Genomic DNA, 26,050 nt, shown 5'->3' with positions numbered 1-26,050 from the left:
GGAGAAAACTCTTTATTCTTATGCTAAACCACCAAAATATTTGAAGTTACCTATTTTCTGAAATTTGTAGCAAGCCATAAGCTAAACTATTCAATACCATCTTTCCTGTGTCTATATGCACATAGTAGGTGCAAGATCTACTTTGTCTGTGTCTGGCACAGACACAGGCTGTGGGTCTTGTTTGAGGCACTTGTCCCCACTTGGTAGATTTTTGGAGATTCCCATAGAATATAATACAAGTTTTCAAACCAATGACCAATTGTTATGATTCTCAAGCTGAAGATTCCCAGTGAGATAATCATTGAATCAGAAACATAATTTAAAATCTCAGAAATTAGATGAAACTCCTTGTAAGATATCAGGGAAAGTCTCAGGAAATTTAAAATCTCAAAAATTAGATGAAGCTCCTTGTAAGATATTGGTGAAAGCCTCAGGAAAAGTTACCCTGGGAAACTTGATATTCTGAAAAATATTGCCACTTCTTAATTAGCTACCTATCTCTCTACCAACCAACACGTTAGTGTTACGTAGAATACAGACCACTAAGTATGACAAATATACAATTTCCTAAGTAATATTAAACTGCTTATATCACATTCCTTTCTGTTTGCTTGTTAAGAAGAAAGGTCTTTTAAATAGTAAGCCAAATTACTATTCTAGAAGATGGTATACAGGAAGACTCTGATGAGAAGGCATAAGTCTTCAAGTATCCCTTGACTCTTTGGATTATACAATTACTCCAAAGCCCAGCTGTGAAATGCAACTGAAGCTATCTGGATCTTACTCTGATTGCCATCAGCTCTGCATATTCAGGATGGCAATGACAATCTAAGTAATCGGAAGACCCAAAAATAGTTAAATGGTCCAGAGGCTCTGGCTCTTAACTTTAGCTGAAACTTTAAAACCTGAGTGAACATCCTCACTCAGGGAAGGGGAGCTGAGTGAACAGCCCCATTCAGGACTGTGAGAATACCCAACATCCATAAGACAAGCAGGTAGAAGACATTGGAAAGCATAGAATAACTTCAAACCTGCAGGATTTTCTGAAAGAACAGAATGGTATCGATAGCTGACCATTTTCAGAATTATAAATTAGAGACTATTTTATTTCCATGGTAAAATCATAGACAATTGTCTAGGAAGTAAAATAACCTAAATTTGTACTTCTGCCCAAATTTGCTCATTCTATGTGAAGGAAAGTAACCTTAAAAATCATGCCCTCATTTGTAGATCCACTTTTGAGATACTATTAGAAATTTCCTGAATGACCATTGTTTGCCCGCAGATTATTCAGCAAATTCAAATGGTAGAAGTGCAGGAATACAGAAGCTTTCCTTTATAGAAACTTTATAATATTAATAATTCCTATTATTTTTCTCACCATCTTTCCAAATGAATAATTGCCTAGATCCATTATATGATTTTGTGGAGTATTTTCACCATTAGCTCCAGTTGTGATTCCAGTGCTCACAACCAAAGTCTAGCCCATTGGAAAATGAGTGATGCACATGTGGCTCAGAGGTCATAATGATTCCACGAAATGTCAGAGCCTATGATTAGCCAGTAGTCATTTCATGTTAATGTCATTTGTGAGCTCATTTTGTTCTTATTGCTGATATGATTTCATGTACCATATTTTATAATTTGTGTCCTCTAGGAAAACATGTACTCCTAAATTGTGTCTGCAGATGGTTTGGGTCCCAAATTTGTCTTCATGACTTCTACTTGTGTAGTCATAAGCACATTTTATAACATCTATAAAGCTCATTTAGAAAGCATTGCTAGCAACAGATTTCCATCATAGACTCCTTGTGGATGTTAAATTCTGTGACCCAGATCAAATACTTAGCACTTTACTTGACTCATAAAAATAACCACTATAAATGGATGAATCTTGTGTCATTTATTGTGCTGACCACCTTGACACATACATATACACATGAACACACAGAGAAGAACAATTTACAATTGGAAACACAGATAATTTAAAAATATTTTGATTCTGTAGCTTGTAAAAGTGATCCAATATACAGGCTTCATTTCCTGGAATGCATTGTAAAGAACTACTTGTTTAGAACTATAAACTCAAAACTTCAAAAGAAATATCAAGATACATATTTTTTCTTCTAAGATCTTCAAAAAAGCTATTAGTTGTTTACAGTACAGTCATAAACCATGTAAAATTAGTTTATCTAAAACTAACTCAAATAATTGTCTTCATCAATCATTCTTTATATCAATTGTTGTTGTTTTGACCTTAACATCTGCATTCTGGGCTTACGTGGTTGAGTATGGGAGTGGGGGAGCTATGGTTTCTTTGGAGAATTATTGCATTCTCACTGTGATGTGAAGCCCTTTGCAACACTTGAACAAGACCCCTAAAACAACATTCCATGCTAAATCAAACTAGAAGCTGCATTTCCCTCTCTCTCTTCCTTCTCATAGATACATAATACAGATGTGAATTCAGAAATGGGAGTTTAAGCATGGATGTTGTACTATCTGTGTGACCTTGAGTAAATAGTTCACCTATCTGAAACTTTCCTTCCTTGTATACAAAATGAAGCTGGTGGACTCTGTCCTATTTGGAAACATGCTCTAAAGAAGATGGAAGTGAATCAAGTGTGCCCTGTCACCCACATGAGAGTTAAGGACTGGTGGTAATGAGGGAAGCGCCGTGACAAACTGTGCTGTCATCAGACACAGTTTAGGGAACTGACAGAGGAAACAGATTCTTTGTAATGGTTATTCTTTATAGAAAACTTTTGTAGAGGGAATAATGTCTGAGTGAGCCATGCAAGGGCACAGTATATGATTTCCAGAGTTGAGGAAAAGAATTTTGGATTTAGAGTTAAGCTTGATGCTAACCCAGGAAGAAAGAAGAACAGGAAAGAACAGGGCAGAACAGAAAAGAAAAGAAAAGAAAAGAAAAGAAAAGAAAAGAAAAGGAAAGGAAAGGAAAGGAAAGGAAAGGAAAGGAAAGGAAAGGAAAGAAAAGAAAAGAAAAGAAAAGAAAAGAAAAGAAGAAAAAAAAAAGAACAAAGCATCATGCCTGAGAGTCGGGAACTGGTCCAGAATGGTTGAGAATCCTTCCACTTGCATTCTATTGAGGTCTAAACTCATAATTAATCAATTAAAAGATGAATACAAATTGGTCTTTAAAGCCTCTGTGGCTGAAATTTTAAGGAAATAAGCTTCTCTTCCTGTTATAACTGGATTGTAGGGAGAGATAACACACAAATAAATACTTCTGTCAAAACTAAAGACGTTGTGTGGCCACCAAACAGTCTTGAAAGTGCCCATTCATTACCAAAGTCTAGACCGCTCATATTTTTCAGATGCCTTGCTTTAGGAAAAAACAATTTCTTATGCACAACATGAGTTTAAATCTTGTGGATCAAATTTTACTGCAAGAGATGGATAATATAGCAAAAAGTTAATGACTAGCCATTTCTTGCTCTGTTCTTTTGTTGTCAGTGAATTAACTACCCAGCACACTCAACCTCTCTCATACAGAGAGCCCCAGCAGTCTAACCCAAGAGCCCCCACAGAATCCTAGCACTGTTATCATGCCTGCCTTCCTCCTTGGAAGAGTCAGAAAAACATCCTATAGAGATGCAATCCCCCATCGCCAGATAATGATTGACTAGAACATTTATCATACCTTTAATAGTCAAAATATATAAACTCCTGCCATCTCTGGAGATGGAGAAATCATTTTTTCCTCCCCTGATTTAGGGTAAGATAAAGAAGATATGTATGCAGTGTATGACATAACTAAAAGAACTCAGATATCCAATTAGCTGAAAGAATCTTGGTTCCCTCCGCACTTTTGACAGAATTGCAGCTGTGAGATTATAGTAATAATAGTTTTATTCTTATTGCAAGATGGAACTGAGAATAATTTAGACAAGATTTTTTGTAACACAGATACTACTCTGATTTCTTTCAGGATGCTTGAGGATGACTTGAAGCTGAGCAGTGATGAAGATGATCTTGAGCCTGTCAAGACCTTGACCACTCAATGCACAGCCAACGAGCTCTATCAGGTAGGAGGAGCTTAGAGCTTTGCATTAGGCCTAAAATGGGGAACCACAAGGGAATATGTTGGCTTTCATAAACACAACCTCTTTCCTTTGCAGGAAGAGAAAGAAACAAAGGTGATCAGTGTTTGGGAACAGGTGAAATTAACTGCCACTTTCATTAAAGTTATACTAAAGTAGATGTTGTGTTCTTCAAAACCAATTTCTTTTTTTTTTAAGTAATTTTATTAAATTATAAAAGTTTCCATTTCCGCCCCTCCTCCCACCACCCTTCCACTCCCCCCACTCCCTCTCCTCCTCCCTCTTCATCCCTTAGGGCAGTCAGGGTTTCCTGCCCTGTGGGAAGTTCAAGTTCCTCCCCCCTCCCTCCAGGTCCAGGCAGGTGAGTATCCAAACAGACTGGATCCCCAAAATCCAGTATATGCAGAGGAAACAAGTCCCAGTATCATAGTCAATGGCTTTTCAGAAAGACTTCGGGCCAGCCACATTCAGAGAATCCGGCCAAATTCCAAGAATCTGGTTAAATCACGTCTTCTATCTCTCTATTTTCTATGCACAAATATTGTTTATCAATGAGCAATAGAGAGTATCATCTCTATGTGTTTTGAACTACTTGCTGTATTTGGATGTCATGTCATGTCCATTGGATGACTCCAGAGTGAAGCTTAGCATTTAAAGTCGTTAATTTTGGTGTAAATGTGACTGGTCCATTTTCTTCTCCAAGATACACAGTGGAATTGGGAATGAATGCTGCAGCAACGTGCATTTAGCAAGAGCTTTCAGTTGTCCTTGATTTCTTCTGTTCTATACTACAAGCATTTCCAATACTATCTCCCCAGATAAAAGGACTACACTCTTTTTTAAATATTATTTCAGGTGAGACTGAACTTCTTGGTTTTAGCAAGTAAAATAACATTATAAGTACCAGCAATGGTGTATAATATAAATGATCCCTGTACAGTTTCCAAAAGGTTAATTCTTCTGGTTGTTATGCCACCAAATATGGAGTGCAGAAGGCAGTTTTGATGATATAAAATATTGCATAATTGCAAGTTTAGTGGCCTATCAAGAACAAATGCAAGGAAATTACTAACTGTGCGCTCACAAACTGACAACTGTTTCCAAGGTGCTTGCTGTGCATTTACCAAGTACAAGCAGTCATCTGTCGTGTGAGCTTCATAACAAATGTGAAACACACACTTCATTTCCAATGTCTGTCATTTCTGCTTTCTACATTTACTATGCCAATAACAAAAGCATCACATTTGTAAACAAATCAAAAGCAAAGCAAAAATTCAACATCATTGATTTTGACCGCTGCAACCTTAAATTTTAATGGAAATGTTTAGATGAGAATGTAGCAATAACTGAGAGTAAATTTTTCACATTTATTTCCTCTCTATGTGAATATATAAATACACTTTGCCTTGTAAGTCATAGGATTATTTTTTGTATTATGTTAAGAAGTGGTATCATCTTAGTTTCTGAGATAACTTTGCTGACATTATACCAAGTGCTGATACAGAATGATGAGTTGGAAGTAGACTGCCCTCTGATCAGACGTAGCTAAACTTCTTCTATTCAACAGAGAATTTGAAATGATAGAACCACACAATACAACAAAATAATATAGTTGAGTTCATGAAATAGAAGTATTCACAAGGCTGCAGGTATTCACAGATGAGCCACTTTGCAGAATTTTGAGGACAAGTTAAGAGACTTGGAAGGCTATAGTAATTTAGTAGTAATAACAACATTTGGTGAACATTTGGATTTATAAGGCTTACCATTCTTTCCCAATACTATATGATTTAAAGCTGTTTTCCTTTTTATTACTAAATATTACACAGCACAAATTATTTATAAACTCAAAGTTTAGTGACATTCAGTATATTGACAAACTTGCACATCTATCACCAATCCCCAAATATTTTCATTATCCCAAATGAAAACTCTATACCTGTGAAATATGCTCAATCCTCCTTTCCCTTAATCCCTGAGGATACTTCACTAATCTAGTTTTTGTCCTCATGGATTTGCCTATCCCTATAATGGAATGCTATGATGTTCAATCCTTTTAATGTCTGGCTTCACTTACCATAATGATTTCTTTCTAAGTTATTTCAGGTTGTACCATATAGTAACACTTCATTTAGTTATATGGCAAAATAATATTCCATTGTTTGGATGAAGCACATTTTGCTTATATACTTATCTATTGATGATATTTCAGTCATGTCTGCTCTTTAGCTATTTTGTGCTGTTGTGAGTACTTAAGGGCAAATATTTTTATGAACATTTGTATTGACTCTTTTTAGCATGGAAAAAGAAACATAATCATTGGGTGATGGGGAACCTTGTTAGCCAATTGTTTTTGAGAGATGGGTTTTAGTTAAGGCTTCCTGGGACAAGGAGAAAAATGTGTGTGGCCAGGTTCTCTCTCTCTCTCTCTCTCTCTCTCTCTCTCTCTCTCTCTCTCTCTCTCTCTCTCTCTGCCATTTCTCCTGGGATACCTGGGACACTGCTGTGCTTGGACTTCTCATTTCCTGTTTTTTGAGTTTTTGAGTTATAATAAATAAAAAATATAATTGTTTTATCTTTAGCTAGACTGGTCATTTCAACAACTGGGTCTTTTTTATGTTTGTCTTATAAAGGAACCACAGACATTGTTTTCATCTGCCTAATATAGGGCCATGTAAATGATATGGCATTATTAATTTGTCTCATTTTTGGCACTATTCTATCTCCAGCAATGTCAAGAACATATACAATACATACACAGAAAGAAAATGAAAACACAGATGTTTTTTCCATATTCCTATTGCAGTTCACTTCTTAATAAAGACTTTGAGAGACGACATGGATTTCTCATGCTAAGACACTATTGATGAATAACTATGGAGATAGCCTTACATTCAAACAGATGCCGGTTTTAATGCTAGTGTTACCACTTTCAAACTAAATGAGTTTTAGCAAACTGTCTAGTTTCTATAAAGTAATGATAACAGTAGTACCTATTCATTGTGTCATAGTTGATTCAATGAAGAAGTGGACCAATATATATCAAAGGACTTGACACACTAAAGCTTTAGGGCATAACAGCTGTTCATCACTTTATAATAATATTCATCATTGTTATGGCTATGTCTGATGATATAAAAAGTCTAGTATTTTTTTAAATACTAGGTCTATCTACTTTCCCTTTTACTGTGAATAATGGAAAGTTAAAGAGAACTACTGAATTAGGTACATAAGAATAGTCAGCATGTGGCAAACTTGAATGAAAAGAATCTGTCTTTCCTTCATATTTATTAGCTGTGTGAACTTAAAAGCATAATCTTTAAGTCTGTAGTTTCTGAACTGGATAAGCCTGGTAATAAGACCTACTTCATAGATACTAATTATATTACATTTGGGGAAATTGCCAAATATCCTTAAGTCTCACATTTCTCATTAGTAAATTAGAATTAAACAATCTTGTCTAATTCATAGAAGTGTTTTGAGGGAAAATTAGCTATGAGAAAGCATGCGGAAAACTTTAAGTATGACAAATATGTGGATATTCTTCCTCGTAGCCTGTTGGCTACAGTTCCCTCTTAGATATACAAGAGAATAGACCTTACTCTTCATTTTGGCTTAGGTGTTCATAGGATTTGCTAAGAACTAGATTGAATGTTCTAACTAGCATTTAAAGGTATGTGTCAGGTGTGGATGACCTTTACTCCCCTAGGCCCTGGCAACTGTTAAGCCAGCATCTCCAGGAATTAAAGGTTAGGTCATCAATGGCACTGTATCAAGTCCTCCAGAAAAGTACGTGTCTCTGGAAGCTTTGCTTAAAAGGACTGATATAGATGGACAGTTGAACCATACACTTTGAATTCAGTTTTTCTCTTCATTTTTTTGAGATAGCTTCTGCTCTGCCCCAGGGAAAACAAAAAGGATGAAAGGCTCTCCTGGAATGCTTTATTCCCATTGCTTTCTTTGTGGAAACTAACCCCAAATAAGACAGAAATACCATTTTAAGTTCATATTAGACATTACAAAGTTTCAGAAGAGTCTTGGTATAAGAAACAATGCTTTGTATTTAGTTTTTGTGTGAACATTTCTGTTGCAATACGTGTTTAAAAGAAAGAAACTAACCAGGTGGATATCAATCGAAGGTTTTGAATGGGGGAGTAACATGATGTCCATCACCAGGTGGATATCAATGGAAGGTTTTGAATGGGGGATTAACATGATGTCCATCACCAGCTGTTTGAATTTTCACTTGTCATTTGGGATTTTTCACATTTGAGATATATTTCCATCTCTGGCCTTCCCCTTAAAAAACTTATTGAATTACCATTTTCAAGTCAGTCATTCAGGACAGAAAGTAGTGCTGTGATCAGTTCACTGGGGTTCAGTCAGGGAGTAGTTGGATTCAAGAGGATGAGCTCCTTAAAAATAGGGATATGTCATGTTCTCTGCATAGTCCTGCCTCATGTGATTGAATCTACTGCTTCCGGGTTTTGTTTGTTTATTTGTTTTTTGTCAAATTTTTCTTCTCATGTTTCTTGGGATTAAAGGAACCCCTGAAAATGAAGAGTTAAACCTGGAATCAATTTTCATTTACAGCTGAGAAGCAGTTATTGATGCTGTGCTTGCAGTTCAATAAAAGATCTAAAGATATAGACCTTGTGCTTCTCTTTCAATAGAAGTAGGCTAATCAGTCTCAACTGTTTTTTTAACAACAGAATTATGTTGACAGGATTATTAAAATTGCTGTCTTTAAAGTTTTAACACTCTAGAATTTGTTCAGTTCCAAAGACTTCAAATGTATAGTGACCAGCCTCTAAAAGTCATCCAGTACATGTAAACTCCTGCTTATTATTTCATCAAATGATAGCACAGCATTTGACTGACATAGCTCCAAGCTTATAGTCTGCTGTATTCTGGAGACAGGATGTTCTGTGATGCTCATTATCTAAAGCCTTCTCAGATAAAGACATCTATATTCTGAAAAAAATGTTTATATTAATGTGTTTAAATTTCTAAAATAAAACAGCCAAACAATCTAAAATTTCTTTTAAAGCAAGGAACTCTAATGTCTTGTTTCTGGATACATTATCTAAGTAGTTCAAATGTATGCAAATTTGTTTTACCACATAAAGATTAACCTGACACGCTCTGAAACATGCACCTGATTCAAAGCATGTTGGTGGAGATTGTGAGTAGTTTTCAAATAGAAGCTGATGACAAAGCTGTATCTCAAGCATATTAGTTATAGAAAAAATGTTTTCTTAGCTCTTGCCCTCCAATTCATTATTTTAATTCATTTTTTTCTCTGTAGATTTAGAACAACCTCATTCTGAAAGTTTGTTCTAAAGACCCTTTTTGTTTTAAACAAAATGAAAACCTTTTCTTTTGTTGTTCGAAAAAAGTTTGTTGCCAATCCTGATTCTTAATTTTGGATTTCTATCTGAACAATTTGTTGTTTGTTGATGGGCTACCTTCTGGTTAAGTTGCTATTTAATAATTTCACATGACACAAAATTCCTAACACTGAAAATTCTGGGCATTCTGACAAATTTTGGATTAGCTGCTTATACCTATACTGAATTCCCCAAATACATTAGCCAACTTAAACTGAAAGCCTGTTTTTATGTAGAAAAATTGCTACTGAAACCGATGCAATGAATGTTCCTCATGCTATCAGCTGGTCCTTTTAGAGTTGCTATGCTGTTGTGAGCACATTAGTTGTGACAACAGATACTCTTCCCTGCTGGAATCATTCCTGTTTTGTGGTCACAGTTCTTCCTCATCATGCTGAACAAGTTGTTGCCTTCCTAAGGTTTCAGCACATTTCCATTTACTTTGTTATCAGCATAAAGGCTAGGAAAGGCCTCGTTGGTAATGACATCAATACGGCACCCACAGGAAGAGAGGCCATCCTGTCAGAACTAGAGAAACAGCAGATGGATTAGGTTGAAACTGGCTTCAAAATAACTTTAATAGAGTCTTTTAATGTAAACAGTTTATCTGTCATTGTCTTTCATTGAAATCCCCCATAAAATGATTGAGTTGGGGCTGTTGAGGTTACAGAAAGTAACCAAATAAAATCCATACATTGTCATACTCAGACCACCGAGCAATTAGAAAAAGCAAGGGCATTTTAATTTATTCATTAAAGACAAGAGAGTAAATAGGATAACATATGAGGTTAATAGAATAACATTGGCCTTCATATTCCCAAGATTGTGTTTTCCATTTGGCTATATTAGCATAGACTAGATTAAAAAAAACTGCTTAAGGCTTGTATGATATGATTTTTAATATGCTTCCGGCAAGTCTGTGGCTATTCAGAAACACATGTGCTGAATTTTTTCATTGTAATTATGTTTTTTCCACTTTTAGTACCAAATATTTTGGCTTGCAATCTCTCTATAATGGAATGCCTTGAGTATGCAAAGATGTACAGAAGCACAATGATTTTGCATGTCGTGTTTGTCACATGGTCAGTAGTGACCACGTACTAGTTAATGTTCATGATACTTCATAAATTATCCATTTATGGATCTTCCAATTGCAAATCCAATGTCTCTTTTGCTAAGTTTGATACTTTTTTCTTAGTGAAGTTAAATCAGACACTTGTAATGATAAAGTGCTTGCCTTAGATCCAAGCAGAAAAAATAAGCATTTTTAAATGTTTGAATAGAAAACATTCACGTATGACAAGATGATCATAGACTTTCCATCCACAAAGAGCAAACAGAACATATTTGCCTCTGTAAAGATTATGGCAGTAGAAGCAGCAGCCATGTCTGAGAAGCTATAGATCATTATATGCACATCTAAATTGAAGTGTCAGAAGAAAGAGGAATGGCCATATTGCTCTTTTCATTGACCCTGAGAAGAAGTGGCCAAAGAGCAATGTCCCTGTCTCTGCTTTTACCATACTCCCTGTTTTATTCAATTGTGTTACTTTCTTCAATCCATTTATCTCCCCAACTTCTGCCCTAATGGATGGGTGAAGCCTGGCGGTTCTGTCTTGCAGTCATTAGTGAGCAAACTCTGGAAAATGTAGCATGTGTGCCTGAGTTTATGAGAAGTTTCCAAGCTTTGATTTTAATCAGAATTCTAGACTATAATAAGAAATATGAATATCTCTCATAAATGGTGGTAATAAAATATTTCTAAATTAAAAATATAAAATGTTTAAACTGATATGCTGGCTTTGAAACAAAAGTAACTGAGGCTTTGGTCTAGATTTCAAACATGCTCTTACCCTATACCCTCACCAAGTATTGACCATGTGCTAGAAAAGCCACTAGACAAGCTTTAAACACCATGGATCAAGTTCTGAAGGGAACAAAGAGTTTATCTCATTCCTGGGCTTCCATGTTTACTTTTCTATATATAGCAAGAATAATTGGCACAAAGCATAAGGACTATAAGTATAAAAAGAGTTGTACAAATTCCAGATAGCTACAAATTGAACATTATCCATTCAGAATGCAAGTGGCTTCGTAGTTTTTTCTTTAAAAAAGCTATGCTTACCTAATGTTTACAGCCATACTCTCTATATCTCAAAAATATATTTAAAATGAGTTTTTAGACTGTTTTACTAAAAATGTATAAATATGCTCAGGCTCATTATTTTGTTAATGGATGTAGACAAGTTTCATATTTAGTCTTGAGTCATGCATATGTATATTAGAATATAGGATGTTGGAACTGAAAATGACAAAACATATATTTCACTTCAATTGCCTCATTTTGCCACTATGGAAACCGAGTATAATTCACTCAGTATTCACCATCTGGATTAAAAATTGATGTGCCCTCTTCATCCTGAGCATAATATGCTTGGAAGGGACAGAAAAACTGATAACATTAGTGTGCTAATGATAAAGTTATTTGATCAGCAGCAAGTGCACTGATACATGCTTTGGAAAACGAGAAACACTGAGTATCTGCTGTCTATAAAAAATACATTGCCCATTTTTTCTTCTTACATGTGATAGGGTGAGAGTTTCTGTTATTGTATTGACTGTATTCTATGAAAAGACCACATGCCATTGTTTGAGTATTATTTTAGTGTGAGAATAAGAAGGCTCAAAATGATTGGGAGAAAGAAAACTATATTTTTTAAATCCACAAACAGCAGGAGAATAGTGACCAAGAACCACTTTCATTGACTCTTCTAATAGGGAAATGAACATGTCTAGCTCATACTGAGGTGTTCTTTCCTAGTGAATCCATACTTTCATAGAGGAAAAGTACTGTCAAAAGGTTGCTTTTATGGGTGAGACATGTTTCTTTGACAATAACACTATATTTTCCACTTAGTTAAAATAAGATGAAACTTAAGTTCTAGAAGAAATCATCAGCTGACAAATGGCCCTTAGAAAGGACTGTGTATCCTTCACAAGAGATGGTATAAGGGAGGAAGCCTTTAGGAAAGCATATGCTTCAGAATTCTATTGTCAGTCATCTTTGGATAGGCATTAGAGAAACTGGTTGTCACATTAATAAACATATACATAAAAATCATTGGAAACTGCCACATGGCAGCTGTTCAGTCAGAGTCTTAGTAAGCATCAGGGTAGATGAGGTTGATATGTGATTTTCTGAGAAATGAGTTTCTAGAATCATGATATTTTTATTTTTTAGTGGCTTGCTTCTTCATCTATAATTAGAACTCATAGATTTGCTTATATTTAGTACTAAGCTACAGCCCATCCCAAATTTTAAAAAGGGGAATAATGTGATCAAATTGGAATCTCAAAGGATTTCTCTATCAAAGGGTAAGAATAAAGAACCAATGGAACAGTAAAAAGGCAGGACCCACAGGCTGAGAGGTAATAAGCATCAAGCTTGGAAGTAACCCAGAAGAGTAAGAAAAATAATTTCTGACACCAAGTGGAATAGAAGTACTAGTGAGAGCCCCTCCTATTTGCAATGCTAGTAAATGTCATCTTCTTAACAGAAGGAAGGACCCACATATACATGTGCCTAGTTCTGATCTCTCATACCATAGTCTTCCATTTCTATCTGTATGAAGCCTGTATTCCTTCAGGACACTATGTCATGCTCAGATTTAATAGCCATGTCTCTCAAATTGCCAAGGTCCTTGAATAATTTCTGTGGTAAATGTTTATTGGCTATTGGATACAAGTCATGATTCTTTAAACCAAAACCAAATTTACCCTAATGTCTCCTGTCAAAATTCTATTCCTGCCTCCTATATGTATAGTATAACTTCTGTGTACTCTTTTAGGTATCACTAAAAATAAAATGATAAGTGGCATCTTCCTAGTCCTTGGTTGTAAAATCAGAAATATAGCTGTTGTTGACCGAGGTTTCTGTCCCACCAGATCCCCCAGTTGTTCAGTTGTTCAAAGAAATACACAGAGGTCTACATTAATTATAAACTGGTTGGCCTATTAGCTCAGGCTTCTTATTGTTTCTTACAGCTTAAATTAGTCCATATTTCTTGTCTGTGTTAGCTACAGGGCTTGGTACCTTTATCAGCAAGGCATTCTCATCTCGCATCTTCTGCATCTGGGTAATGACTGCAAACTGCATCTTTCCTCTTCCCAGAATTGTCCTGTTCTTATTGCCCTGCCTCTACTTTCTGCCTGGCTACTGGCCAATCAGCATTTTATTAAAATACAAGTGACAAATCTTAACAAAGTACAAGATCATTGTCCCACAGCATAGAGCCAGGAATCTAGGTTCTATACAAGTTGAGTGACATTTTTTCTTACTCTTTCCTCTTGTGTATACTTTATGCTAGCTGAAACCTCAGTCTCCAAGATATAATGTTTTTTTCTCATTTTACTCATCCAAGTGAAATGTGTGTAAATGCTGTAATTAAGAAATTTATTTTTATGCCACACACTGGTAACAAAAGCCTTTAATCTCAGCACTTGGAAGGAAGAGGCAGGTGGATCTCTATGAGATCAAGGTCAACCTTGCCTACAGAGTGAGTTCCAGGACAGTCAAACAGTCAAGGCAATACAGAAAAACCCTGCTTTGAAAAAAAATTCATTATTATATTTGGACAAGTGCTCTACTTGTATATATACATATATATATATATATATATATATAAAGATATATATATCTTTTTAGTTGATTTAGCTAGTTCTGCGGGCATTGATTTGAAGCCACTTGAATATCTTGATGATAAGGTTATTTGTCAATAAAGGAGTTTTTTTATGAACTAAGGTAATCAATAAAATTTACCAGTGCATGTCATTAGGTTGGTACATAGCTGTGTCATGTAGCACAACTATGTGAATAGTTAAAAATAAAAGAGAAATATGTGGCAATAAAGAATAAAAATCAATACAATAATTGATCTTCTGTCTTAGTGCTGCATTGCCTAATGTGCAGTTATTTGAAATTATCTGAATGATTGAATTTTTCCTTTTTACCAAGAAGCATAAAGATTCAGCTTAGCACACATGTGTGTAGAATAAGAGAAAAGCATGTAAGTGGGAAAGTAAAAGTTATGCACAGAAATACTAATAAAATAATATTTTAGGTTTGACTGACAGTATTTATGACAGAAAAATGCAGTACCTGAATACATATCCTTGCAAAATGTTTCCACTGGTACAATATCTCCAGACCATGTGAGTGCTCTCTTTGACAACCTCAACATAAAAAAATATAGCATTACATTTGTTTACTAAAAATCATAGATGGGTAATGTTTAACTCTGGATGCAACTATTCAGGCCTTCCTTCTGAAAAATCCCTCTACCCCAATTCTCTAGATTTTCTCTGGTTTAATGGACAAGAACAGTAAGTCATCAGAGCCACAGAGTCAAAATTACCATAAAGAATATTGGGAAAGCAGCATTACAGAGAGATGGTTAACAAATTTTCTAAGTTGCTTATATGTAGCATTTTCTTCGTCAGAATGTTATATATGCTCTAGTAGATGGAGTTCAGTAGTTAGTCACTGACTGTAATTCTTTTTTTTTTCCTTTCTCTGATGAGAACTCAACATTATGTGCTTCTTGTGATGCAGTATGAGCCATTTTAGCTTCAGTACAATACTCAGATTCTCTATATAAAAAGAAGAGTAAGTTTTTAGTTTTAAGAAGGCAAATTTAATGAACTAGCAGTTAGAAGCCTGTCTACATCATCCATCCTGAATTAATCAATTGATTGCTTAGCAGAATACTTTGGATAGTACAGTGTTGGCAATGAGATATGCCTCAGCTCATAAACACTCCTTAGAATAATAGAAGTGACTTCTCCCTGGAATATAGTTCTTTTTCAATGTTCTTGGCATAGAATGTTAGTGAGAAAGTTAAGAGTATTCCAATACTGTAAGTTGCAGAAGGAGGGATTTCTGAAGGAAGGATAACCTGAAAATGAGGGCTCAGCAAGCTGGGTATGGCAGCACACACCTGTAATTGCAGCATTTGAATGGCAGAAGCAGAGAAATCACTTGTTTTATGCTAGACTGGGCTTTGTAGCAAGAGTCAAAAAACAAGAAGGATCAATCGATAATCTTTGGCTTCATACAGAGAGAGGAAGGGAAGAAAGGAAGGAAAAGGGAAGGAGAGAGAGATTTGAGTGGTATGTAGACTTACTTCTGACCCATACCTGTACCTCCAGGTCCCAGAGTGTTCTACCATTAAGCTCCAAGAATTCTAGAAGATTCATAAGTATGAAATGGTAGAAGGCCTTCACCTGCTTCATTATGTCTCAACAGTTCTTCAGAGTCTTCTGTTAATAATGCTTTCTAGACAAGGGCATTATTTTCACCTCAAAGATATTCTTGATATGGAGAAAGGAGGATAGTGGTATTTCTTATCCTTATTGCAGTAACTACATATGTTTGGTACAGCAACCTGACCACTACTTAGTAAATACACAAACAATCTTACCATGAAACTCAATACACTAACACCTTTGTGTGAAGCACTCACAAATGATGTCCATGCATTTACTTAGCATACTGAAGTTCTGAGCATAGCCATCAATGTGGAGTGCTAACAATGGCCACTGACATAGAAAGGACAGGTATGATTGTCTTCATTTTCAAAATGAGAAAAATGGGACTTAGAAATTTTAGTCTCTTGTTAGTACCATAAGTAGCAAAACCAGAACCACAACCCACCTTACTAACGTTTCCGGTACCTTGCTCTTGTACTAACAGGTAGTTTTAACCTATGATCCACTGGCTGCAGGTAGTCCAAGGTGGCTATGAATAAAGGCTAACTCATTTGTACACAACAATATCAAAAGATGAGCACTTCTGTACAGCTTGCTAACCTTCACCATGTTGTACTTGAAAATAACCCTTAAAATTTTCTTTCAGTATTCTTCCTTACATGAGAATGTCCTCCTTGGTGAGATATATATCATGCAACAGAAATATGATGCAAAATAGGAGAATCTAGGTTTTTTAAAGCATACAGACATTATAAATTAAAGCAACATAACTGTTAACTGTCGACTATTCATTTTTTTCCAATCCATTTGAATTAGCTTAATACATATTTTTAAACTTAAATGTAGCTATGACTTAATGCTTGGTGAATTACACTGTGTCATTCCCTTTTAATTTACCTTTGACATCATGTCTCTCATCCTTCCCCGTGTATCTGGAATGTGAGATTTTCTTCTTATATTTGCTCATTTCAAAGGAGAAAATTTTCTCCTTGTAAATTTTGTAGAGCAATTCTTTTATGCCTTAAAGCCACATATAATTTGCATCCAAAAAATCTGCTTAAATTTTTCTTCCACATCTCCTTAGTATTACAGTCCCTCATAGCATGCCTATAACAAAGTTGCATTACAGCAAATGTGGAGAACATGAATTGTGAGCCATGTCTCATCTGACATAGATTCCCTGTCACCATTTAGTTTAGAAATTCCCCCATGAGGTCACAAAGGATGACATGAGTATATTTGCCTATAGCATTTCTAAAGGAAAACAAAACTTCTAAGAACAGACATTTCCAGTTGATAGCCAAGCAATCTAGGAAAAAATATTATTTGAAAGAAGTTATAGTCTTAAAATAGCTATACACAATGACAAATATTTCAAAGAACCTGGCCTGTATCAGAATAAGGCTTCTGATCAGCAAAAATAAATAAATAAATAAATAAATGGCTATGATTGACAGTTGTGAAACAAGAAAGAGAAGACATTTTCAAAAAACTGTGTCTCTAAATCAAAGCTGGGTTTAGTATTGCCAGCTTGATTTCTGCCTTCTACATCTTCTGCCAGTGCTATGTTCACTTTATCACATCAAGCAAGAGAAACTGCTGGAACAGTGCCTACTACAATGATGATAACTTACAGCTTCTAGAACAGACTTGATTGCATTTTAATTGTAAAAAGTGAATTAATATGATTCCCACAGTGATGCATTTTCAGTTGACTACCATACCTTATTCCTTACCAGACAGTACTGAAGGGAAAACTGGAGAAAGCGAGAGGAGGGAGGTATAACAGAGAGTGAGAGGGAAAGAAAGGAAAAAAGCAAGGACAAGAGAGGGGGGAGGGAGAGAGTAAGCACAAAGGAAGGGGACAGGGAGGGGAAGGAAGGGAAGGGAGAAGAAAGGGAAGGGAAGGGAAGGAAAGGAAAGGGAATGGAAGAGAAGGGGAAAGAAGGGAAGAAAGGAAATTTACAGCAGAGGGGACTGTGCATGCCAATGCAGACTAAGTGTCAGTACCATAGGAAAGGTCAGTGATATGCATCTTTCTCCTCCTTTGTCTATTTGATCTGGAAGAATCCGTGGTAATCAGTGTTAGCACCTTTTATCTACATGGATTACATAGGAATGGTGTCACAAGTCCTAGATATACAGAGAGGTGATTAGGAGAAGCCAGACACATAGTTCTTGTTTCCTCATTTTTGCCTGTTGCCTCATTTCCTAACTGTCTTCTTATTCTAGAACTTGCTAAAATTCAAATTCAGGCACAGGTGGTGAGAAAATGAATTTTCCCTATTAAGGCAAAGTAAGTGTCCAATATTAGCAGATGTTTATCTAATGACAGATCCCGAGACTTAATAAGTAAGACAAGCTTAGATTTTCAACAGTAATGTTTGAAAGTTGGAAACTGTATATGGCTATTGAATGCATGGTTTTGGCATAGCTGAGTTCAACATATTGAATCTCACTGATGATTAGCTACAATGTCAAGTACAGTGTGAGAGCGGCACTGTTGGAAATGATTGCCTCGGTATTCTAATTTACAGCACTGTTCTCCTCCCCTTAGACTCTTCCCACTTCAAGATTCACAAACTAGGTCCCCTAATGGATATTGTTTAAAAGTGTCTGAACAAGCCTGAAGGTGGTCAGACTGCTGCTTCATTGCTCTCCATATTAAATGATATTCTGATAGCCTGAGAAAATCTAGCAGAGTGCAAGTTTGTTTCTGATTACATGATTATTCTACAGATATATGGAAAAAAAATCATCATTCAAGCCCTCCAGGTGCTTAAACAGTTTGATAGACTGTAGCCATTCTGCCATCAGAGCCCCCAGCTGTGTTGCTTAGCAACATTTTAATTCCAGAACAATCGAAGAAGATGAAATCCCTGTGGAGAGGGAAACAGAAATAAGAGGGCTGTTGACAGATGATCAGAGTTGTTTCTTCTAATACACTGTGAAGATCACTAGCTCTTTTCATGAATGATAAATGGACTGTACACAGATCAATGGGTTCAGCAATAAACTGGAACCAGTCTCCATGTCTAAGGTGACTCAGACCACGTGGTCCCAAAATGTCCTCATTTTAAGATTTGGTGTGTATTTTCCTAAAGGTTTCAGGGGAGGAAATTAATCTCAGGATATGGGCATTCCTTGTGCTTTTGTAATGTCTGTTACTCAAAGGAATTTGAGGTAACTTTTTGTCCTTTCCCTCATGGTATAGGTGTGGTTCGGTGTTGGGAAGAATGTTAATATTAATGATCCCCTGACGTGGAGCCACCATGTTTTGCATACCCCTCTGTCATTTCAATCTAATCAGGCCCACATTGTGTAAAGTTAGATTCAATGGTAGAGAAGGGATGATCTGCTTGTGCCTGAAGAGCCACTTTCATGGCTCCTGCTGAACTTTTCCAGGTGCTCTAACAATACCTGTCTGTGCTTAGACAAGTAAATACCTTCTCTGGGGAAGAAAGTTGATTTCTATGTCACTGCTTATCCATGGGAGCTGGTTTTAGTTCTTTCCTAAAGTTTCTACAAAGCATTTGCTAACTTTCTACTGCTTGATGTTTTGGTTACTAGTTGCAAAGACTATGCCTGTTAATATTGTCTAATTGCATTTTTCTCTCTATTTGCAGGCTGTTGAAAAGGCAAAACCTAAGAATAATCCTGTGAAGTAAGTTATTTTTAGTAGTTTAAGTTGTTGATTCTAATGAACTCTGTGCATGGGGGAAATTGAGTTCATAAAAGACATGGAGTTTGCATTTATCTTTATTCATGACAATTTAGAGACAAAACAGAACACAGGGAAAAAATACCATCCAATGAATAATGACCAGCTTCTAGTTTTCCATGTGTCCCTGATGAGGAAATGCCCCAAGTTTACACAGTATACATAAATTAATATGTGCCATCATGAATAGCTGCCAAATACTATTATAATCATATTCAATGGATACTACTTCAAGCCTTTGAGTTTTTTCTTCTCATGCTGAAAAGATTATATTTTTAATTGCAAACCCTGAACCTACGACAGAGACATAAATGGCTGAACATGTGCCAAGTGATCTTCAGCCACGTGGGGAGGTTTGCACCTTGCCATCAAGGCTTCAGTACTCTGTTAATGAAAAGCTCATAAAAATCCATTCAACTGAATGAGGGTTGCTAACAAAGAGCAGTTACTAAGCCATTTTGTAAGACACAAAAATTGTAACAAGCCACACACTGTTACTTTAAATATAGGACACATTAGATATCCTGTCTTTTCTAGAAGAGAGATTTTTAAGTGAAAAGGAATGACTGTCTTGTCATTTGATTTTGTGACACCTGATAGCAATGTTATGATGTATACCATTTTTATCAGTGACATGGCCAAGGAAGGACTTTCTCTGTTTACTCGGTTATTACAGGTCTTGGAATATCACATGTCTAGACAGTATGTGTTAATTTATGCCAGAAAACTTACATTATAGTTAGTACAAAATACAGAAATAGTAAGTGCATTGTTTTTTTTATAGTTCTTGGAGAATGGATCAGCTATGTCAAGAATAAAAAAGTTGTTTCTGTAGTGTGAGAGAACTGGCTTTTCCAGAACATACAGGTGGTGTTTAGCATATCCTTAAATCTAAACTGATACATTTTCTAAAGCACTGTATACTATGCTTACATGTTTTAATGTTTTTAGTCAACAGAATCTTCTCAGTCCATAGCTCTTGCAAGGCCCTCTACAGTTGGGATGTGTTGTATTCATCCTCTGGAAGCCAGTTTAGTTGCTGAGTTTTAATCTTGTCTGGTTGAGGTTAGACTCATCTCTGAACCCTGGCTTCTTTTCCATCTGTTTACACTGGCAACTCTTCCACTGTGAGCCTGTGCCAGGACAGTTCTGAGGATTAGAGGATGATGCTAACGAAGGCAGGGTCAGGGCTTAATCCCTGGGTGGTCCATTAGTGATGTTCTTTCCCACAGTCAGACTACATTGCTTTGTCCAGTTTGGTTGCATATACATATGTGCTTCAGGTCATATGGGGTAGGGCAAAGAATAGGAGTGTATAAATCTTGCCCTTAATGTGGCAACTTGCTCCCCAACTTCAACTTATTCCTATAGGAAATTAGTCCAAACTTCATCATTACATGCACAGGACAGCATGTTGTCTCTGTGTGGGGCTGACTGCGTTACATTTTAATCTAATAACCTGAAAATGATGCCAGTTTTCTGTCTGGTCATTGCAAAAAAAATTTTCCCTTCCTTTTTAAAGATGTATTCCTCCCCCTTTTTTGAAATTTATTTTATTTATTAGATATATGGTGTTCGGTTTGCATGTATATACCCCTGCATTCCAGAAGAGGGCTCCAGGTCTCATTATAGATGGTTGTAAGCCACCATGTGGTTGCTGGGAATTTACTCAGGACCTCTGGAAGAATAGCTCAAGCTTTAACCTCTGAGCAATCTCTCCAGCCCAATTTCACCCTTCTTGAAATTATACATTTTTATGGATTTTCATTACTTCACAATGCAGATTCTACCTAATATTTGACTCTTTAAGCTGTTTAAAGGAGATAGAACATGTGAAAGGGTCAAAGTATTGTGAATCTTCCTACTCTTAACCACATTTTTTTTCAAAAAAAATATAATCAGTACTAAGGATAAGTGTTTGGAAATATCTTCTAATTAAATAATTCAGTGTTGGTTTAGGGTATCTTTGTTGTACTTGGAATCATGATATCAAATATAGCTGACAGCCATAGCTATATGGACACTTCAAGAAGGCCATCTTCCTAAGCATAGTTCCAGGGCAGAAACTCTACAGCCTTACTTATTTACACTGTCAGGCTCAAGAACAACAAAAGGTCTTCGAAGTTTGGTATACGGTGGCCCTCTTGCCATTTCTGATGCCTGTCAATGAATTTTGGTAGCACATAGTGCACTGGATCCCCAAATAGTGTAAAAAATTGAGCTATACATTCTGAATGAAGGATTAGATCAGATATAATTAAGAAAATGGTCTTTCTGGAAGGCTTACCTAGAGGCTTAACAAAGTTGTTAGTTCTGGTCTAATAGGTTGCCACCATTAGGTCACAGGAAATGGTATGTTGTAACTGTGTCCTTATCTACTCTCTATTATTCTTACTTATGGCATGTGTAGAAATGTTCCCACATTGCTATCCTTCCTTCCAGTTGCTTTTCCTCTTAGTACTTGCTTTTTGATCTCTATCTAGAATGAGTTTTTGGTTGTAATTTTGGAACATGAATTAGGAAGTTTATATGCATGTGTAATGGAAAGTTGAGGTCTAGTGGCATCAGTTATAACTGAAGTATAAACATAGAGTTGACCATTTGATGAGATTTTTATAGAGTACTTTTGTGTATAATTTGATAAACGTTTAGAAAAATGCAAAATATGATAAGGATATTTCATGACATGTGAAAATTAACATGAATTTCCAATGTCAGTATCTACAGGTGAAATTGTAATTGTAATGTAGATGCATTCCTTCCTTTGCACATTATTTGTAGTACTTGATGATGTAACGGGAGAGTTCAATAGTTACAACAAAGGCTATACTACATAGAGCCACACTTACTTCCTATGGGCCTTAACTCTATATAGTAAAAGTTCAGTATCTCCTGACTGAATTGGCCAGGTAGAAAAACACAGAACAACTTTTCATGACACTACAAGTTAAACTATCAAGTCTTTTAGTTTGGCAGATGTTAAAACATGGAATAGACATTTACTGAGCCATTATTGGGTGCTCAGGATTTCCTGGGACTGATATATCAACTAGTCCTTATTACAAACAAAGCCACTCACTCTTCACTCACTGTCTTTGACCATCCAATGAGTAGGTGATCCATGATAGGCCAATAATACCTAATAAGCAATTAATATTCACCTACAAATACTGCTAGTCTTTGACATTTCATAGATCATATGGGTTTTCTGAAATTATGTTATCTTTAAATCTAGTTAAGGCTACATGAACAATTGCTAGGGTGGTAATAGATTATTGACTAGGTCCACTAAATTTGCTCAATTTCCTCTTTAAAAGCTCACCTCTATACATTTCTCAGCCACTCATTCAATTTAGTTTCAACACTTTCCTAGGTGTAAGCTCTTTTCATCACTATGGTAAACATTGGTAGATATTCTATATAAAAGGGGATATATATATTTATATATATATATACATATACATATATGTGTGTGTCTGAGGAATGTAAACATATAATATCCCCATATATATTAACGACCTTTACCATTAAATACACTTCTAGGGTAAGACTCCATTGACGATTCCTGAGATCAACAATCATGGCAAGAGATCCCTGGATGAAATCTCTGTATAATGGAAGTACAGTGGCAACAGAACTTGATAGGTGCAATAAAAATCAGAGCTCTGTAGTGTGTTAGGGAAGAACCTTTCACTTGTATATTAAAGTGCTATAGAAATCATCCCCAAGGTTGTCATTCTAACAACAACGACTGAGAGATGTACAGATTTCTCCTACCATATGTGACCTATTACATATATACATTTTTGAAAAAAGAAAATCTACATTTCTGTTATTAAGACATATGTGATAGTATACTTCTGGAAATGTGAATTGCTTTTGGCTAAAATCCATGCACTAATAAGTTGACTTGAATCTAACTGAGGCTGACATCTGTTGAGGGATAAAAAGAGAGAGGAAAACATAAAATTCTCTCTCCTGCATTTACACTTTAGCAACATTGCAGAACATGGTGGCTGTCTTTCACAAATCATAGTCAGAATCAGCTGGGATGATGGAATTACAGTTTTATTTGGGAACTGATATGTCTTGTAGATATGGTGGCTTCATTATTGAAAATGGTAAATGGCTAGAAAGATTTTCCTGATCATTGTTTGCATATTACTCATTAATTTCTACAATGGATACTTTTCTTTAAGACCTACAGAGTTCCAAGAAATGTGGCAGATGCTGAGATCTAAAAGAAAATCTGACACTATGCTTACCCTTGAGGAGCAGAGCCTCCAGTAGCAGTGATAAAAATCCTATTGTAAAGAACTAAATAGAAGAGAGAAAGTCTATGTGATGGACTTCTCTGATATGCAGGAAGTGATAAATCAAGGAAAAAGCTCTCAGGAGTTCTAGTATTGTTGGAGTCAGGGGTAGAAAGGGCAAAGTAGAAACATTTGCATCAAGAGTGTAAATACTACTGGTTTAAGATACTGGCCTGAGGTGGGGCAGGGGAAAGAAAGAGTTCAGCTGATTGGTGGAATGTCGACAGTGAAGGGCAGATTTGAAAACTAAAGTAAGAGAAATTAGCATGGTAGAGACAAACAGCACTGAAGAGCTCTAATCTTTTTTTCAATTTTTTTTAAGTAATTTTATTAAATTATAAAAGTTTCCATTTCCGCCTCTCCTCCCACCACCTTCCCACTCCCCCCACTCCCCCTCCATCCCTAAGAGCAGTCAGGGTTTCCTGCCCTGTGGGAAGTTCAAGTTCCTCCCCCCTCCCTCCAGTTCCAGGAAGGTGAGTGTCCAGACGGACTGGATCCGCAAAATCCAGTATATGCAGAGGAAACAAGTCCCAGTGCCATTGTCAATGGCTTTTCAGAAAGACTCCAGGACAGCCACATTCAGAGAATCCGGCCACATTCAGAGAATCTGGTTGGATTGCGTCCTCGTTCAGTCCCAGTCCAACTGGCCTTGGTAAACTCTCATTAGATCTGTCCCCTTGTATCAGTGGGTGATCGCATCCCTCGCAGTCCTTATTTCCTTTTTCATTTTCTTCCTCCTTCTGCTCCTCATTTGGACCTTGGGGGGCTCAGTCCGGTGCTCCAACATGGGTCTCCGTCTGTATCGCCAACCATCATCAGATGAAGGTTCTCTCTGATCTTGCCTTCTTTGCTTACGTTCTCTTTCCTTCTGCTTCTCGTTTGGACCTAGGGAGTTAAGTCCAGTGTTCCCATGTGGGTCTCTGTCTCTATCTCCATCCATCGCCAGATGAAGGTTCTATGGTGATAAGCAAAATATTCATCAGTATGGTTATGGGCCTAGGCCATTTCAGGCACCCTCTCTTCTGTCCAGAGAACAATCTGGGGATCTCTCCTTGGACCTGGGATCCCATTTATAATCAAGTCTCCTGTAAACCCTAAAATGATTCCCTTAGTTGAAATATATTCTTCCCTGATCCCATATCCATCCTTCCTCCCTCCCCCTCCATCCCAGTCCACCTAGCTTTCCCCATTCCTCCCCTACTCCCTTCTCTCTAACCCTCTCCCCTTCCAACAACCCTCCAACCCCCCCCATGCACCCGAGGTTACCTGGCACTCTTGTCTATTTCCAATCTCCAGGCAGATAGCTACATGATTTTCATCAGGTTCACCTTCTTATTTAGCTTCTCTAGGATCACGAATAATAGGCTCAAAGACCTTTAATTATGGTTAGAATCCACATATGAGTGAATATATACCATATTCCTCTTTTTGGGTCTGGCTTACCTCACTCAGTAAAGCGTTTTCTATTTCCATCCATTTGCATGCAAAATTCAAGATGTCATTGTTTTTTACTGCTGAGTAAAACTCTTATGTGTATATGTTCCACACCTTTTTTAAACCATTCTTCTATTGAGGGGCACCTAGGTTGTTTCCAGGTTCTGGCTATTACAAATAGTGCTGCTATGAACATAGTTGAACAAATGCTTTTGTAGTATGATAGGGCATCTCTTGGGTATACTCCCAAGAGTGGAATTGCTGGGTCCTGAGGGAGGTTGACTCCCAGTTTCCTGAGAAACCGCCACACTGATTTCCACAGTGGCTGCACAAGTTTGCATTCCCACCAACAATGGATGAGTGTTCCCCTCATTCCACATCTTCTCCAGCATAGGCTATCATTGGTGTTTTTGAGTTTGGCTATTCTGACAGATGTAAGATGATATCTCAAAGTGGTTTTGATTTGCATTTCCCTGATCGCTAAGGAGGTTGAGCATGACCTTAAGTGCCTTTTGGCCATTCGGAGTTCATCTGTTGTGAATTCTCTGTTCAGTTCAGTACCCCATTTTTTAATTGGGTTAATTAGAGTTTTAGTGTCTAGTTTCTTGAGTTGTTTGTATATTTTGGAGATCATACCTTTGTCTGATGAAGGGTTTGTGAAGATCTTCTCCCAGTCGGAAGGTAGCCTTTTTGTCTTACTGACAGTGTCCTTTGTTTTACAGAAGCTTCAGTTTCAGTAGGTCCCATTTATTCATTCCTTCTCTTATTATCTGCACTCCTGGGGTTCTGCTTAGGAACTGGTCTCCTGTGACTATATCTTGTAGACTACTTCCCACTTTCTCTTCTATCAGGTTCAAAGTG

General features: G+C 36.6%; 1 protein-coding gene across 4 annotated transcripts in view; it reads left to right on the top strand.

Moving 5' to 3' along the window:
• Positions 1 to 26,050, top strand: part of Aff2 (ALF transcription elongation factor 2) — a 536,897-nt gene that overhangs the window by 411,238 nt on the left and 99,609 nt on the right. For all 4 annotated transcript variants that reach the window (XM_085684655.2, XM_048457673.3, XM_085684654.2 and 1 more), the window contains exons 7-8: positions 3,953 to 4,049; positions 19,348 to 19,385. In XM_085684655.2, the coding sequence (XP_085540781.1) occupies positions 3,953 to 4,049; positions 19,348 to 19,385 (135 nt within the window). The remainder of the gene's footprint in view (positions 1 to 3,952; positions 4,050 to 19,347; positions 19,386 to 26,050) is intronic.

Source organism: Myodes glareolus, chromosome X, assembly GCF_982192425.1.
Source record: "Myodes glareolus chromosome X, mMyoGla1.1, whole genome shotgun sequence".
Lineage (NCBI taxonomy): Eukaryota > Metazoa > Chordata > Mammalia > Rodentia > Cricetidae > Myodes > Myodes glareolus.
The sequence above is the reverse complement of the archived record's forward strand: the minus strand, read 5'-3'. Positions and strand labels throughout refer to the sequence as shown.